The sequence below is a fragment of the Myiozetetes cayanensis genome, unplaced genomic scaffold (assembly GCF_022539395.1).
Source record: "Myiozetetes cayanensis isolate MyiCay16 unplaced genomic scaffold, myiCay2020 scf3, whole genome shotgun sequence".
Lineage (NCBI taxonomy): Eukaryota > Metazoa > Chordata > Aves > Passeriformes > Tyrannidae > Myiozetetes > Myiozetetes cayanensis.
The window spans coordinates 20,306,665-20,320,471 of NW_026087521.1; the positions used below are offsets into that span (position 1 = coordinate 20,306,665).

At 40.4% G+C, this 13,807-nt stretch overlaps 2 protein-coding genes across 5 annotated transcripts in view; both read left to right on the forward strand.

Annotated features, from left to right (window-relative positions):
* The first annotated feature begins 6,369 nt into the window (after positions 1–6,369).
* Positions 6,370–7,370, forward strand: LOC126644467 (translation initiation factor IF-2-like). Its single transcript, XM_050323843.1, has 2 exons — positions 6,370–6,799; positions 6,844–7,370. The coding sequence occupies exons 1-2, from the start codon at positions 6,370–6,372 to the stop codon at positions 7,368–7,370; spliced, it is 957 nt and encodes a 318-aa protein (XP_050179800.1).
* Positions 6,731–13,807, forward strand: part of ZNF800 (zinc finger protein 800) — a 29,652-nt gene continuing 22,575 nt past the window's right edge. For 3 of the 4 annotated variants that reach the window (XM_050324690.1, XM_050324687.1, XM_050324689.1), the window contains exons 1-4: positions 6,731–6,843; positions 7,425–7,535; positions 9,490–9,585; positions 13,107–13,250. In XM_050324690.1, coding sequence (XP_050180647.1) covers positions 7,475–7,535; positions 9,490–9,585; positions 13,107–13,250 — 301 coding nt within the window. In that variant the 5' untranslated portion in view covers positions 6,731–6,843; positions 7,425–7,474. The remainder of the gene's footprint in view (positions 6,844–7,424; positions 7,536–9,489; positions 9,586–13,106; positions 13,251–13,807) is intronic. The other variant, XM_050324688.1, reaches the window with a different exon arrangement.

The window sequence follows — 13,807 nt, forward strand, 5'->3', positions numbered from 1 at the left end:
TCTTGGTGCACTACTCACCATGAATTGTCACTTCTTGTAACCTCAGTTGCTTCCAGCTACACAGACTTTTTCTGAAAAAAAAGGCCTAACTCTCTATGCTCTCTAACTCTCCTGCCAGAAACCACTCCCGGAAGAAGGGGCAGCATTGAAATGGGCAGCCTGGATTCCAGTCCACAAGCAGCCTTGCTGGAGACTGAACCACCAGCTTATGCTTTCTACAGAAGTTGCTGTAATCATAGGCTAAATACTTCTAGGCCAGAAATTTTTATGCCTCACTGTGGAACTCTGTCACTGTGCAACCAGGAATCAAAGCAGAAGGGTGTAAAGGGAAAACAACAGAATAGTTTGAATCTGTGATCAAATGATGACAAGGACCTCCAGGGGAGAGATGCATTGCAAATTGCTCCCTTTGCTATACTTTATAGTCGTACACCAGAAAGCACAGAAGGGAATTAGACCTCATGAGAAGTCTAATTAATTATGAGTTTTAATAACTTTGTAAATAAATGAATTATGGGTAAGATAATACACATAGCAATTTATTTTTATCCCAAAAGAGTAATGAAGCTTTATGTTAATTGGGGAACAGAGTATGAAGATGCAGCTGCTTGTTAGACTGGAATACATATTGACTAAGATTCAGAATTATTCTAGCCCAGGGATTTTCCATAAGATACTGTCAAGGCTAAGGTATAAGGAAAGTGTAAATATTGCAATTATGCAAATATAACTGAATTCAGTGTTAAGATTCCACCAAAAATATGAGGCATATAAATATACGAACTTTAAAAGTTTTCTATGCACTACAAATGAAATTATGTGAGCTGGTTATCCAGATGCCATTTTATAACCCAATGGAACTTGCTTACAGTATTTAATGTACCTTTTTGCAGTGACTGACACAAGTGAAAAACAACGTGGAGTTGACTGAGTGATTGCAATTTTATCTGAAAGTCAACATGTCTGTGGTCTAAAGACTAGTTTTTTAGACCCATTTATGCATCTTTGGATATAAATAAATGAATAGGATTTGGAATAGCAACCAGAACTCAGTATTGTTCTTTTCCCTTTCCCAAGTTAATCTCACTCTAATAGAATCAGGCTATCTTTGTTAATTTCTCTTTAGCCCCCAACTCTTGAATTCCTGATTGAACTGTGCCTTATGCTTAACAGAAAGGGTCTCTAACCTGTAGTTCAGGATTTAGAAATCAAGGTCCTCTGCTTCCTTGGCGAGTGTGTTATCCATCTGGCCATTATAGTCTAACAGAAACTCTAACAAAGGAGTCTTAACGTGCCTGAAACAGTTTGAATTTCTCTCAGTTGTCTATGTCTGAAAATTTGTTTAATATGGAGTTTTTGAATATATAGTTCATCATGGGATGCTTTCAGAGAGAACATTAGATGAAGCCACATTAAATCAATAAAGAGACTGAGTGATACATCAAGTAATAAATTAAGATACAGTAAAATTATTTGTGACACTGCTTGATTAGCACACATTCCATGTGAGATCCTCCAGAGATAATACAACTTTACCTTCACCTCTGCAAAAAATGAACTCTGTTCAGTGCAGCATCACAGCATTAATTTACTCCAACTTAGAATTATTTTCTCCTAGAAAAAACAACTGTGAAGCCAGATGCTTCATCCAAAATGCATCCCAAATACAGAAAAAAATGTCAGTGGTCATGGTGAATGAGGAAAAGTTTAGTAATCAAATCTTACAGCTCTTAGATGTATAAACAGATGGCAAGGCATCTCAGCAGGTGTTACTACCAGCCCTTTGGCAAGACAAAACCTCTCAGTGGACATTAAGCCTACTATCACAACTATTTGAGATAATGCTTCAATATCCTCTATCAAACCTCCCTTGCTAGAATACTTCATAATATATTTTAGAATCACAATCCTGGAACTAAAAGAAATTGTTCTGAATTTTGGATTTCACAAAGCCATAATCACAACTGAAAAACAATTAAAAAAGAATTTGACCGTCAAGTAAGTGCAGAACGTCTCACTGGTTCCACATCATCTAAAAGGCAATGAATAAATAAAGCTCCTGTTTCAAACACTATTGGTTATGTTGAAAACATGAGCCAGAAAATGAAAACTAGACTCAAAACCCCCTCTCCTAATAATGCACTTTATGCCTAGATTTACATGAAATGGATCAAAAGGGTTTTCATCCTTATCTTTGTTACATGGAACTGCATCCTGCACTTTTTACATTTTATGTGGTTTAGCTATGAATTTCCATGTTTCCTGGACACAAGTTAATTACAGATTGTGTGAAGTACTACTTCTTATTGTTTTAAGAATCTCTTTCATTTTCATGGAATCTTTCTTATCTATATAAAACAAAAAGTTAGTTAACCCTAATTTCCCGCCCCAAGTTTTTATTCAGTAAATTTTATTATAAGTTATTATAGATTCCAATTGTCATTCATATTTAATGGACAGAGGACTATTCCATTTTTCAAAGTCAGGCAACATCATGTTCTTGTTTCTTTTACACATGAAACTCAAATTAAATCTGAGTTCCAGTTTATCCTGTTGGATGAACAACTAATTGCAGTAGTGTGTTGTGAAGTGAGTTTTACTGGGATCTTTGCCACCTTTACCCAAAGTTCTCATACGCAATGCCCAGTCACTGCTGAAAGGACTCTCCTCTGCAAGTGCCCTCCTGAAGGCACCCAATGCTAGGTCAGATGGAGATACCTGATCGGTGCTGGCAGTACCAGAGATACTGTCCACATGACTGGCTATCTGACAGGTCAAAGTTTGGGTGCGTTTGTTTGCCCACATCACTAATTTTTTACATTATAAACTACATGACGAGTTAAACAGAACAATATACCGATCAGGGTCTTCAACCCACAAACCAGTTTCAAGGTCAACCAAGTTACGGAGATTCATACATGCACGCAAAAGTGCCCATTTTTTCTGGTCTTCCATAAGTGTGGAACACAAAAGTTATGGAAATGCATTTAAGATAGAATAAGATTTCAGCTGCTATTTGGCTACCCTCCAAAAATACGCAACTCGCCCTCCCAGCAAACAAAACAATAGAGAATTGAACCTTAATTAGAATTTCTGAAACTGGAGAGGGCAAATTTTACATAACTCATGTCATTGTCTTTTATGATGAAATGGTGCCTCTGTGGATGAGGTAAAGGCAGAGGGTAATATTTACCTTGATTTCTTCTGGAGTATCCACTTGGGTTCTTATGGCATCCCTCCAGCCAAATGTAAATGTAACTGGGTTGAAAGACTAAGAGGTAGGTATACATGGCATGTAGTTGGCTGGACTCTCAGGATCAAAAGACTTGCAAATCAGTAGTTTGAAACCTTACTGACAGCTAGTTATATTCCTCAAGGAGCTTATTAGGGCTTATGCTGTTTGACACACTCAGTGATCTGATTGGTGAGTTGGAATGTATCCTCAGCATGCGCATGATGTGAAACCAGGGAAGTGACCAGCATGCTGGAGGACAGGGCTGCTGTGTGAATGGCCTGATAGGACAAAGTTTTCCACTCAGGACAAAACCCCATGAAATGCTGTAGGCTGGGGACCGACTGATGAGATGGTAGCTCTGCAAAAAGGGACCTGTGGGTCCAGTTAAAACCTGGAACAAGGGTCAACACTGCAGCTTTGTTCTAATTAAGGTTAATCACGTGCCATGCTACATTAACAAGCATACAGCCAGCAGATGAAGGGCATTTATTATTTTCCTCTATTTAGCATTTGTGAGGCCAGCATCTGCAATACTGTGTCCAGTTTTGGATCCTAAGCATGCTAGACACTTAGAAGATGAACAGTATCCAGATGAAGGTAACCAAGCTGGTTCCAGGGATTGGAGCATGTGACCTAAGGAGAGGTTAAAGGAACTCAGATTCTTTATCTTGGAGAACACTGAGGGCATTTTTTGGAGGTGAATAGGGGAAGGAGAACAGAAAATGGCCCTGGCTGGATTTCAGGTGCCCTCCAAAGCCTCTCTATCCCCCCACTCCTCAACTGGACAAGGGAGGTAAAATATAATGAAAGCTCATGAGTTGAGCTAAGGACAGGGAGAGATCCCTTGGCAAAACAGATCCAGCTTGGAGAAATTAATTGAATTAATTAGCAATCAAAATCAAAGTAGGATAATGAGAAGTAAAATTAATCTTAAAAACATTCTTCCCACACCCCTCTCTCCTTCCTGGGTTTAACTTTATTTCCAATTCTCTACCTCCTTCGCACCAGCAACAGAGCGGGATAGGGAATGGGAGTTATGTCACATTGTTTCTGCTGCTGCTTCCTCATCAGAGAGGAGTCCTTCTCCTGCTCAAACATGAGTTCTTCCCACAGGTTGCAGTTCTTTATGAACTGCTGCAGCATGGGTCCTTTTTTCAATTGAGTGTCAGTCCTTCAGGAACAAACTGCTCTAGTGTGGGTCCCCCCTGGGATCACAATTCCTGCCAGCAAACCTGCTCTAGTGTGGACTCCTCTGTCCACAGGTCCTGCCAGAAGCCTGCTCCAGTGTGAGCTTCCCACAGCCTCCTTTTGGCATACACATGCTCCACTGTGCTGTCCTCCATGGGCTGCAGGGGCACAGCTGCCTTAACATGGTCTGCACCATGAGCTGCAGGGGAATCTCAGCTCTGGTCTCTGAAGCACTTCCTTCACTGACCGTGGTGTATGCAGGGCTATTTCTCACATATTCTCACTCCTCTCTTCTCTGGTCACAATTCTTCTGTGCAGTAACTTTTTTCTTTCTTAATTTTGTTATCACAGAGGTATTACATTGCTGACTGGCTCAGCCTTGGCCAGGGAGCCGGCTGGCATTGGCTCTGTCAGACACATGGGAAGCTTTCAGCATCTTCTCAGAGAAGCCATCCCAACCACCAAAACCTTGCCATGCAAACCTGACACAGGCTATAAAGTGCAAATAGAGAAACTTTGATTGGATTAGAAGGGGAAAAAAATCACATTGAGAGTGGCTAAACACAGAAGCACAAATACAACCAAGAGATTCTAAACTTCCATTGCTGATTTATGATTTTCAGATTGCTTTTCTCTTTCTTATTTTTTAATCACTCAATAAAATTATATTGCTGACAAGGCTACCAGTGTTCATAGCAAATAACAAACACACAAAGTTAAGCAGCTTATTACTCTACTATTTCAGCCTTTATAGCACAGTGGCATGAGAGAGAATGGTAGATAATCTTCGAATCTAATCTTCACATCACCTGGGAGATGTGAAATGTTAAGTCTCTGAGTTTGATACTTCTTGGTCAAGTACAACAGTCAGTAGGCAGTTGTGCAGAACTAGAGCTGACAGCCATGTTCCTTGCACTTTGTTACCCATGAGTTTTACCAAAATGCTCTATATATGGGCTGAGTGCAGCTGCAGGGCTGGGGAGACTTTAAGCCTCTTCCACTCTGTGTCTAAAACAAACAGAGATCAGGAAATAGCTAAGCTCAAGGTGAGACCACCTCTGCATATATGTAGAGACCCAAACCCAGTGTTTGGTTGTCTGACATAAAGGTTTCAACTGACTTCTGTTGTACTTCAGAGTTAAGATGCTACTTGGCACTTGGCTGTTTGAAACTATTCTCCAACACTTGAGGTATTCCCAGTTTATTAACCAAAACCCAAGTGCAATTTATGGAGTCTGAATTTGTCCTTGCGTTGCTTTGGAAAAAGAAGTCTGATTAATGAAATGAATGTCCATGTTTTCAAAGAAGACATTATTGTGTACAAATGGATGGCCACAGATGGTAAGGTCTCTCCATGTCTGATTTGAGAAAGTGTGAGACATCTTACTCTAAGACAGACTGTAATCTGACTTGGAACTTTGCCTGAAACCACAATCCTGTCTCCATTAAGAAGGGATGCTATTACAAGCCAGAGCTTGACAGATTGTTTCCATATTAGTACCATTACTTAACATTTTTTTCTGTAACGATGTGCTTATTCTTTACATTTCCTTACAGGTTTTCCTTAAACAGCAGCAGCTTTTCCTTACGTGCAAGAAAACTTAATCGCATCCTTTCCCTTGGCAAAAACTGGGAGTATTACCTTCCCATCAACCCAAGCTGCCCACAGAAGGGCATTAAAGGAGCGCAGGACTAAGCAGGCTCTCTGTGGAAACGTTATCTGGAGACAACCGCTGCCTGGGCACCGACATCCTCTTGGCGATATTTGGAATATAGATCACACAATTCTTTCTCTGATAAGGAGTTTTTCCTCCAGGTGTCCAAAAAATTGATTTATCTTTTTCGTGTGTTTTTTAGAACTGGGGATCTAGTTTGTATTTGTTTGGGGTGTTTGTGTGTGTGTGTTTAAACTGTAACAGCACAGACCACGCTGGCAGGGGACAGAAATGCCACCTCAAGTGGTGGCGGCTGCTCCCACTGGTGTCCGAGTAGCGGTGCCCTCAGGGCAGCCCTGTACATCACGGGTGTACGCGGGACCAGCGCAGGCCTTTCCCCCACGCAGGGACAAAGACGGCGCCGGTTCCCACCGCCCGCCGGGCCAGCCCTGCGGCAGGCGCTGCGCCTCAGCCCGCCCCTGCGGCCCGCTCGGCGCGGCAGCACCGACCCTCCTCCAGGCCCAGCCCCCGCCCCGGCCCCGGCCCCGGCCCCGACCCCGGCCCGTCCGGGCCCGCCCGCCCCGGGCGGCACCTGTGCGGCCGGACGGCGCGGCGCCTGCGCACTGGGCGGGCGGTCGCCGCCAGGGCCGCAGTCACTTCCTGCCCCCGTGCCCATCCGGCTCCGGGGTCAGCGGTCGTCGCTGTGGCGGGACAGCGGCGAGTAAAGTTTAATTCGGGGAGGGAGAAGCCGCCCGTCCTCTCCAGGTAGGGCCGGCCCGCCGCTCCCGCCGCGCCCGCTCCATCCCGCCCGGCGCCGCTGTCACCTGCGGCCGCGCGCCTCTCCCGCGTGGGCTCGCGTGGCGGGCGCGCCCGACTCCGGCTGCGGCACCGCCCGGGAGAGACCGGGAGAGATCGGGAGAGCCCAGCCCGGCCCGGCCCGGCCCGGGGCCGCCGCCGCCGCTGGGGCTGCCGGGGCGCGGCTGTGCTCCCGCGGGAGCGAGGGACCCCCTCCCGGCGGCGGGGCTGCGGGACGAGCCTGCGAGGTGGGAATGGGGCGCGGCGGGAGCTGCCCGCGGAGGGGCCGCGGGGCCGGGCCGGGCTCGGGGCAGGGCGGCGGCCGGGGGCTCTCCCGGGGCCGGGCGCAGGTGGGAGCGGGGCCGAACTTGGCGCGGTCGTTGCAGAGGGCGGTGTGGGACCTGCCGATAACAATGGGAACTTTTCCTGCGCCGAGGGTGCCGCTGCCTCCGGCCTGCCCGGCCCCGCCGCCGCAGGGTGTGGGTGTGCGGGGTTAGCGCTCTGCTGAGCCGCCTGTACTTCGGCCGTGACAGCTAATCTGCTTATTTCAGCAGAAGCGAGCTGCTGGATGTAGATTAAAAGTGGGTCGTGCGCACGGAAAATGCCTTTAAGGGACAAGTGTTGTCAGACTGACCACCATCACCATGGATGCTGTGAGCCAGGTACAGTACTGTGTGATTGCTTCGGCTGTTTTGCATATCCCCTTCTTTTAAAGCTCGCAGAAACCGTTGTGATGGTTGCAAATGTGGATCGTTAGTGTCACTTCTGGATATAAAAAGTTTTTGAATTTTGTTTGGAAATGTTTTTTGGTATCTGTGAACTGTCACTTCAAAAGTATTTCAGGAAGAGAATTTTTCAGTTCCTGCAGGATGTGCAGTAATTCCCGGGCCACCACGTGGGCATTGTATGTAGTGAGCAGAGGAAGACAAGAAGCTGTGTAAAACAACGGGTCTTTTTGCTTCAAAAAAGTGCAGTGTTCCGAATTTTTTGTAAAATTATGTTTCTAGCCATCTCTTACATTCATTGTTTACATTTTTACTCTGTGTCTTCTTTGGTGAGCTCTGATGAAGATCTTATTCTCAGAGAAGAAAAAACCCACCATGTCCTGAAATGGCTGTTTGCATTCCACTGCTGTGAATACTGTAGAGGTTCAACCAACCTGCTAGATTTTTTTGAGATTGTTCTGCCTACTGTTACAGTTGGTATCCTTAAAGGAAATGTAATTTCTTTAATTAAATGTAATTTGAGAGTAGTTATTGTTCAGTTAGTAGAATAATCTCTTTGTGTTGAAGATGAAATGGTTTTGAGTTATTCTAAAGCTTTAAACAAGCACTTTTCTTGCCTGACAAATTAACAGTGATGTGTTATGTCTGCTTCACCTGCATTACTCCTGTAGGTGTCAGTGGGTGTTATACATGCATATTAGAGGCAGTATGCAAACCAAAAGATATTATTTTCAAGTACAGGGAGTAGGCTGGTGGAATACAATATGTCATTGTGTTACAGAACCTCAAATGATTGGCTGATTTATAATAGTTGTTATGAGTGTTTTTCTTTCTATGTTCTTTTCAGTTTGAATTTATTTATAACCTTACATCTTTTAACTCAACTCTCCTGTCATGATTTATTTACTCTTTAAATGGTAAATCTGCAAATAGTTTTATACTATGCCTCTACTGCTCTTTATTAAGAAAAAATTTCGTAGAAATGCTCTGTGCTTCATTTAGAAAATGAAACCTTAAAATGGGGTTAAAGTCAAACCAAATGGATAAGGTAAGAGCCAATATATGAAGTACAAAGCCAACTGTTTTGTTAATAAGTGAAAAAGAAGACCTAAGTAATGATTTTGCAAACAAAAAATTTGGGTTTCTCTCTGGACAAAGCTTACTTGCGATATGCATATACAGCAGTGGAATGCTATTAATTTTCATATTATTGCATATTGGAATAACTAATAATCATGCTGATCAAACATATTTTCCCTTCGATAGCTTTTACAAAGAATATGATATGGAATGAAACATCAGAAATAAGATATTACTTCAGTTTGCTTGAACCAGAATAATTTCTTGAATATGGTTTTGTTGGTTAAAAATATTATGATAACTCTTTTTGGTATATGCTGTGTGGTTCTGCTTGTGCTTTTTTACTGATCATTGCTACGTTAAATTTGGATTAATTGTTTAGATGTGTACTAGCAACATGGAAGTCGTATAGTATGCTGTGAAGTACAGTATTGGTAATGCTTTTCTGTACCTTGTTTTGGTTTTAGCAATGGGAGTCCAGATTGTTCTAGGGAACTACTTTAATTGACAGAAATTTCTAGTGAGTTAATTTGGTTTTATATATTTATATGTTTTTGTGTTTGCTACAAGTAGCTTTGAATACATGTTTTCTTTAAATAGTCAAAATTACAGAAAACCTGTCAGAAGGTATGATGGCTGCAAAATTCAGTATTTTTTAATTCAATCTAGATGAAAATTCTAGAATAAGACTAATTTTACTATAGTCCTGGCCTTTCTTTTTATTTAGTTTACTGTATGTGTGGAAAATTCGTAACTTACAGGAATCACCTGAGTGTTCTCTAATAGCTTATTATCCTTTTAAATATTTCAGTACATCTGTTGGAACCTGGTGATCCTCCATTACTGCAGCAGCCTCTGCAAACGTCAAAATCTGGCATTCAGCAAATCATTGAGTGTTTTCGATCAGGTACGAAACTATGCCTGACTCTGAAAAAGTTCCTTACCTTTTTGTAAGAGTTATGTATATTTAATATATTAAAATAACCAACACCCAACTTCCTGTGTGTTGGCAAACTATTTGCAGATTTTTGGAATTAGGTGTTCCTTTTAATAAGAGTTTTCATATAAAGTAATGAAGAAACATCTATCAAAAACATTAAAAATTACTTTGTTGTGCTGTGTTGTTCCTGTGTTGTGCTTTGTTAGTGTCACTTCTCCTGCTTTTATTAATGACTTTATGATAAAGCTGCTGAGATAATACAATTTAAGAAGTTCAAGGTAAAGTTTTCTCTTTATCATGTTACTTATAAGGTGTTTCTTCAAGGTGATTTGTTTTTGGGAGTTGCAATACATGGCAATGAATCTAAGAACAACAACTGAGCATTTTGGGGGAGCATCCCAGAGATGATTGAAATGTTTAATGTTTTCTAGCTGTTTCTCCACTTCTGATATGGCAGACCAAACATTTTATTTTCATCACCCTTGGTCCTTATTGCTACTAAGACTACGTGTTGATTTTTCCACATAGAGCTGTTAAGTATATGAAATGTGTCATGTACTGACACATCCCATTGCTGCTGTGCAATGGGATACATATCTGGTCTGAGTCTTGTAAAAGGGCACAGTATTTAACTTGTCCACTAGCATTTCAACAACTTAATACAGAAACTGGATGTGAGGTTATTCATTAGTGATATTTTTCAGTTTGGCTGAGGTTGCCTGAGGCCTCAGCTGCCTGTGACAGGCTTCTTTCACTTGAAGCAGATCAGTGTAATCCGTACTGGTAATAACACAAACTAGTTGCAGGTATTTTGTCTCTGGGGTACTTCCAGATTGTCCTCACTGGCAGGAGTTGAATTGATAGCTTACTTTGATGTCTTCAGTCATCTCCATCAGGAAAGTTGGACAGAAGGCAAAAGGACTTAGACTAAGGTTTCTGGTTGGTTTTGAACAAGCAGCATTTCATTATGGAGAGAGAGCGTTTTGACTCTTGTGGTACAGAAATAGAGACTTAAGAAATTTTATCAAAAGCTTCTGTCACCCAAAGCATTAAGAATATCAGGTGAATTTGAATCTATTTTTCTCTTCTAAAAAAAAGAAATTGTTTGCTAAAGGCATATACTTTGGTATTTCTAAGAGAGAGGTATTTGTTATGATCAATGTTCTCTACTGATTTCTTGTGACTATGATATTATTCTAGCATCAATATTTATGAATATTAACAGAATTGGACAAGGTATCACCACCCCAATTAGATGTAACTACAAAATAGAGGAGACTTCAGTAAGCTGGAGGCAGCATATGCTGGCAGAACTGACCTCTTGTTGCCACAGTCTGCAGTAGGTGAAGAATAAGGAGATGATTTGCTTTTCCTCTGCCTGCTGTGTCCACAAAACCAGTGGATGTTTTAAATCCATTTGCTGTTTTCAGAAGTTCCTAAAGGTCTACAGTTTAATTCAAAAGGACCAATTATTTTTCTACTCCCACCAGTGAAAAGCTTCATAGTTGCATAAGGGTGATTTGAAGCTAGAGTGACTACTGTGTCATGTAGTGTGACTTTCAGTATCTCATAAATCCTTTAATCTCATCCAGTAATTCTTTAACCCAGTAATTTGTATTGGAAAAAAAACATTTCAGTGCTGAACAGAAGGAGACTGAAATATCACTGTAATAGGATAGAGAATGAGGAACTTTTGTGTCCCTCAGTTGTGAAGTAATGGAGAATTTGATGATTTTTTTTCTTCTTTTTTTGGGAGAGGGGTTTGTGGCTAGAGTGTGCATGAATAGCATGAGTGAATTCTGGTTTACTGTGTGCTGTCACCAAATCGGAAGCATTTTGTTTGAAATATAGTTTGGTATGAATTACAGTTTGGTATGTCACAGCGATTTTATTTACATGGAGCATCTTCAATTTTGTTCAGACAGGTTTTTTCAGTGGTTTTTTTTATATGCAAAAATTCAGATGATTGTTGTTGAGATATGAGTAAACAACTTGCTTTTGGGGGGAACTCTCTACAATTTTTGTTTGTTGCTATATCTAAATATTTGTCCAGTAGTCTGTTTGTAAAAATGCAGGTCAAATGAAGGTGACGTTAGGAACGCTAAAAGAAAGAGCAGTGAGAGGTGGCCCAGGAAGGCACAGGCAAGGACAAAAACTGGATCGTAGTCTCAGATGGTCAAGTTTGGGTTCCATTTTTAAACACCTGTTGAAGAAGACAACGACACTGTGCTTTGCTAAAAATTAGATGTAAAACGTTTTGTAGTACTACTGCACTAAGAAATAAAGTTTTCTTGGTAAGGCCTATTAGTATGGAAGAACTGCTAGGTAATATGAAATTATTAATATTTTAAAGTTTCATTCAGAAAATAGTTCTGCAGTGTGACTGAGTTTGGTCTTTAAAAGGAAATTTTAAGACAAGTGTATGTGGTGATAGAGCACTTGAACTTGTATTTCAGTTTGAAGAATGTCTTGCTGCTGTTTCATAGGTGTCTGATATTATTTATTCGTGGTCCAGTTTTATTATATTTTTGCTTGTTTGATTAGTTTTGATTAATTCAATTCTAAGAAAAATCAAGATTTTTCTTGATTTTAGAAAATTAGAAATTAGCTGAATCTGGTTAGTGTTTGTTTTTTTTTTTCTAATTTGGAATGGGTAAGTATTCATCATTTAGTAATCCATTGCTGACTGTAGGCATTACTTTCATAATTTTCGTGAGGTGAGAAATGAAGGAGAAGTTTGAAGTGTAAAAACCGATATTCTTTATTTCTGTAAGCATGGCAGGAGCTGGAATACATTAACAATGTTAGATCTAATTATCTTAGATGCAACTTATAATAGTCTCAAACTGGCATATGTTTTAACTTAAATCTAAAACTTCTTTATTATCTGTATTTTCCTTTCATTGGGCTGAAAATATGTTTACATATCTACTGTATCACCTAAGCATCGTCATCTTGGTATTGGGTCAGATACCTAGGTGCAGTAACATTTCTTCACCTGTTAGTTATTCTCTGCTTTATTTCATGCTTTAGTTTTTTGCCTTACCAGATGCTGTTTTTCTGTGAAATAGCTGTATACATCTTGTTTTCTTAGCACTGTTGGGTAACCCTAGACAAAAAAATACTACAGGCTTCCTTAAATGCTCTAAATGCTTATTCCTTCCCGTTGGAAAATTGTATTGCAGCAACCTAATACTGTAGTGTGGACTCTTTCCTAATGTCAGCTGTTAGTTTTTATCCTAAATCATTGCACTTCCCTGTAAACTGTAATGTGCGTAATCCTTGAGGGATTTTTTATCCTAGTCTTGTTTTCATAGTGAAATTTGGAGTATGTACCATAAACTTATAGTACTATGAAGTAACATTAGCAGAAGATAAAATTCTATTATAATTATTCATGTTTTAAAATGTTTCCACTTTCATGGGATGATGGGAATTAAAAGATGAACAGAAAACCTTCCCTAAGTGTAATATTTTCTTTATTACAGGAACGAAACAACTTAAACATATCTTGTTAAAAGATGTGGACACCATTTTTGAGTGTAAACTGTGCCGGAGTCTCTTCAGAGGATTACCAAATTTAATTACTCATAAAAAGTTTTATTGTCCTCCAAGTCTCCAGATGGATGATAGTAAGTCTTACTAATTGAAATATTTAATAAAGCTATATGAAATTGGAAAAATTATCTTTCTTTACCATTTATACGAACACATCTGAAGCAAAAATGCAGAAGAAAAGGTGGAGTTAAATTTCAGTAATAACATATGTAGATCACTTTTATGCTATTGAAGAAGTTACAGCATTGACTTTATATGACTTAAAAACTGAGACCCATGCCAATGTCGTAATTAGATAGGTAGTTTATACATCCAACCTTTAATTAAGAGTGTCACTTTTAACACTTTCTCTTTCCATTTCAAGTCTCATTCCAGTGATGAATTTTGTTGAAGCTGATTAATTTGAAAATGTGTCAGTATTCAAAAATGTTTTGTAAAGCTTTCTAATTATTTTGATTTCCTGACTAGATCAGCATAGGTGCAATGAGGATTTTGCTTTCCTGATTAATGCCTTCCTGCCTCAATATTTAGAAAACTGGGAACAGATATACTTAGGTGACTTTTCCCTCGTAGTGCCAGCTAGTGCTGTGAAGGAGAAGGTGAAAAGACTTAGTAATGTCACCTCCCTAAA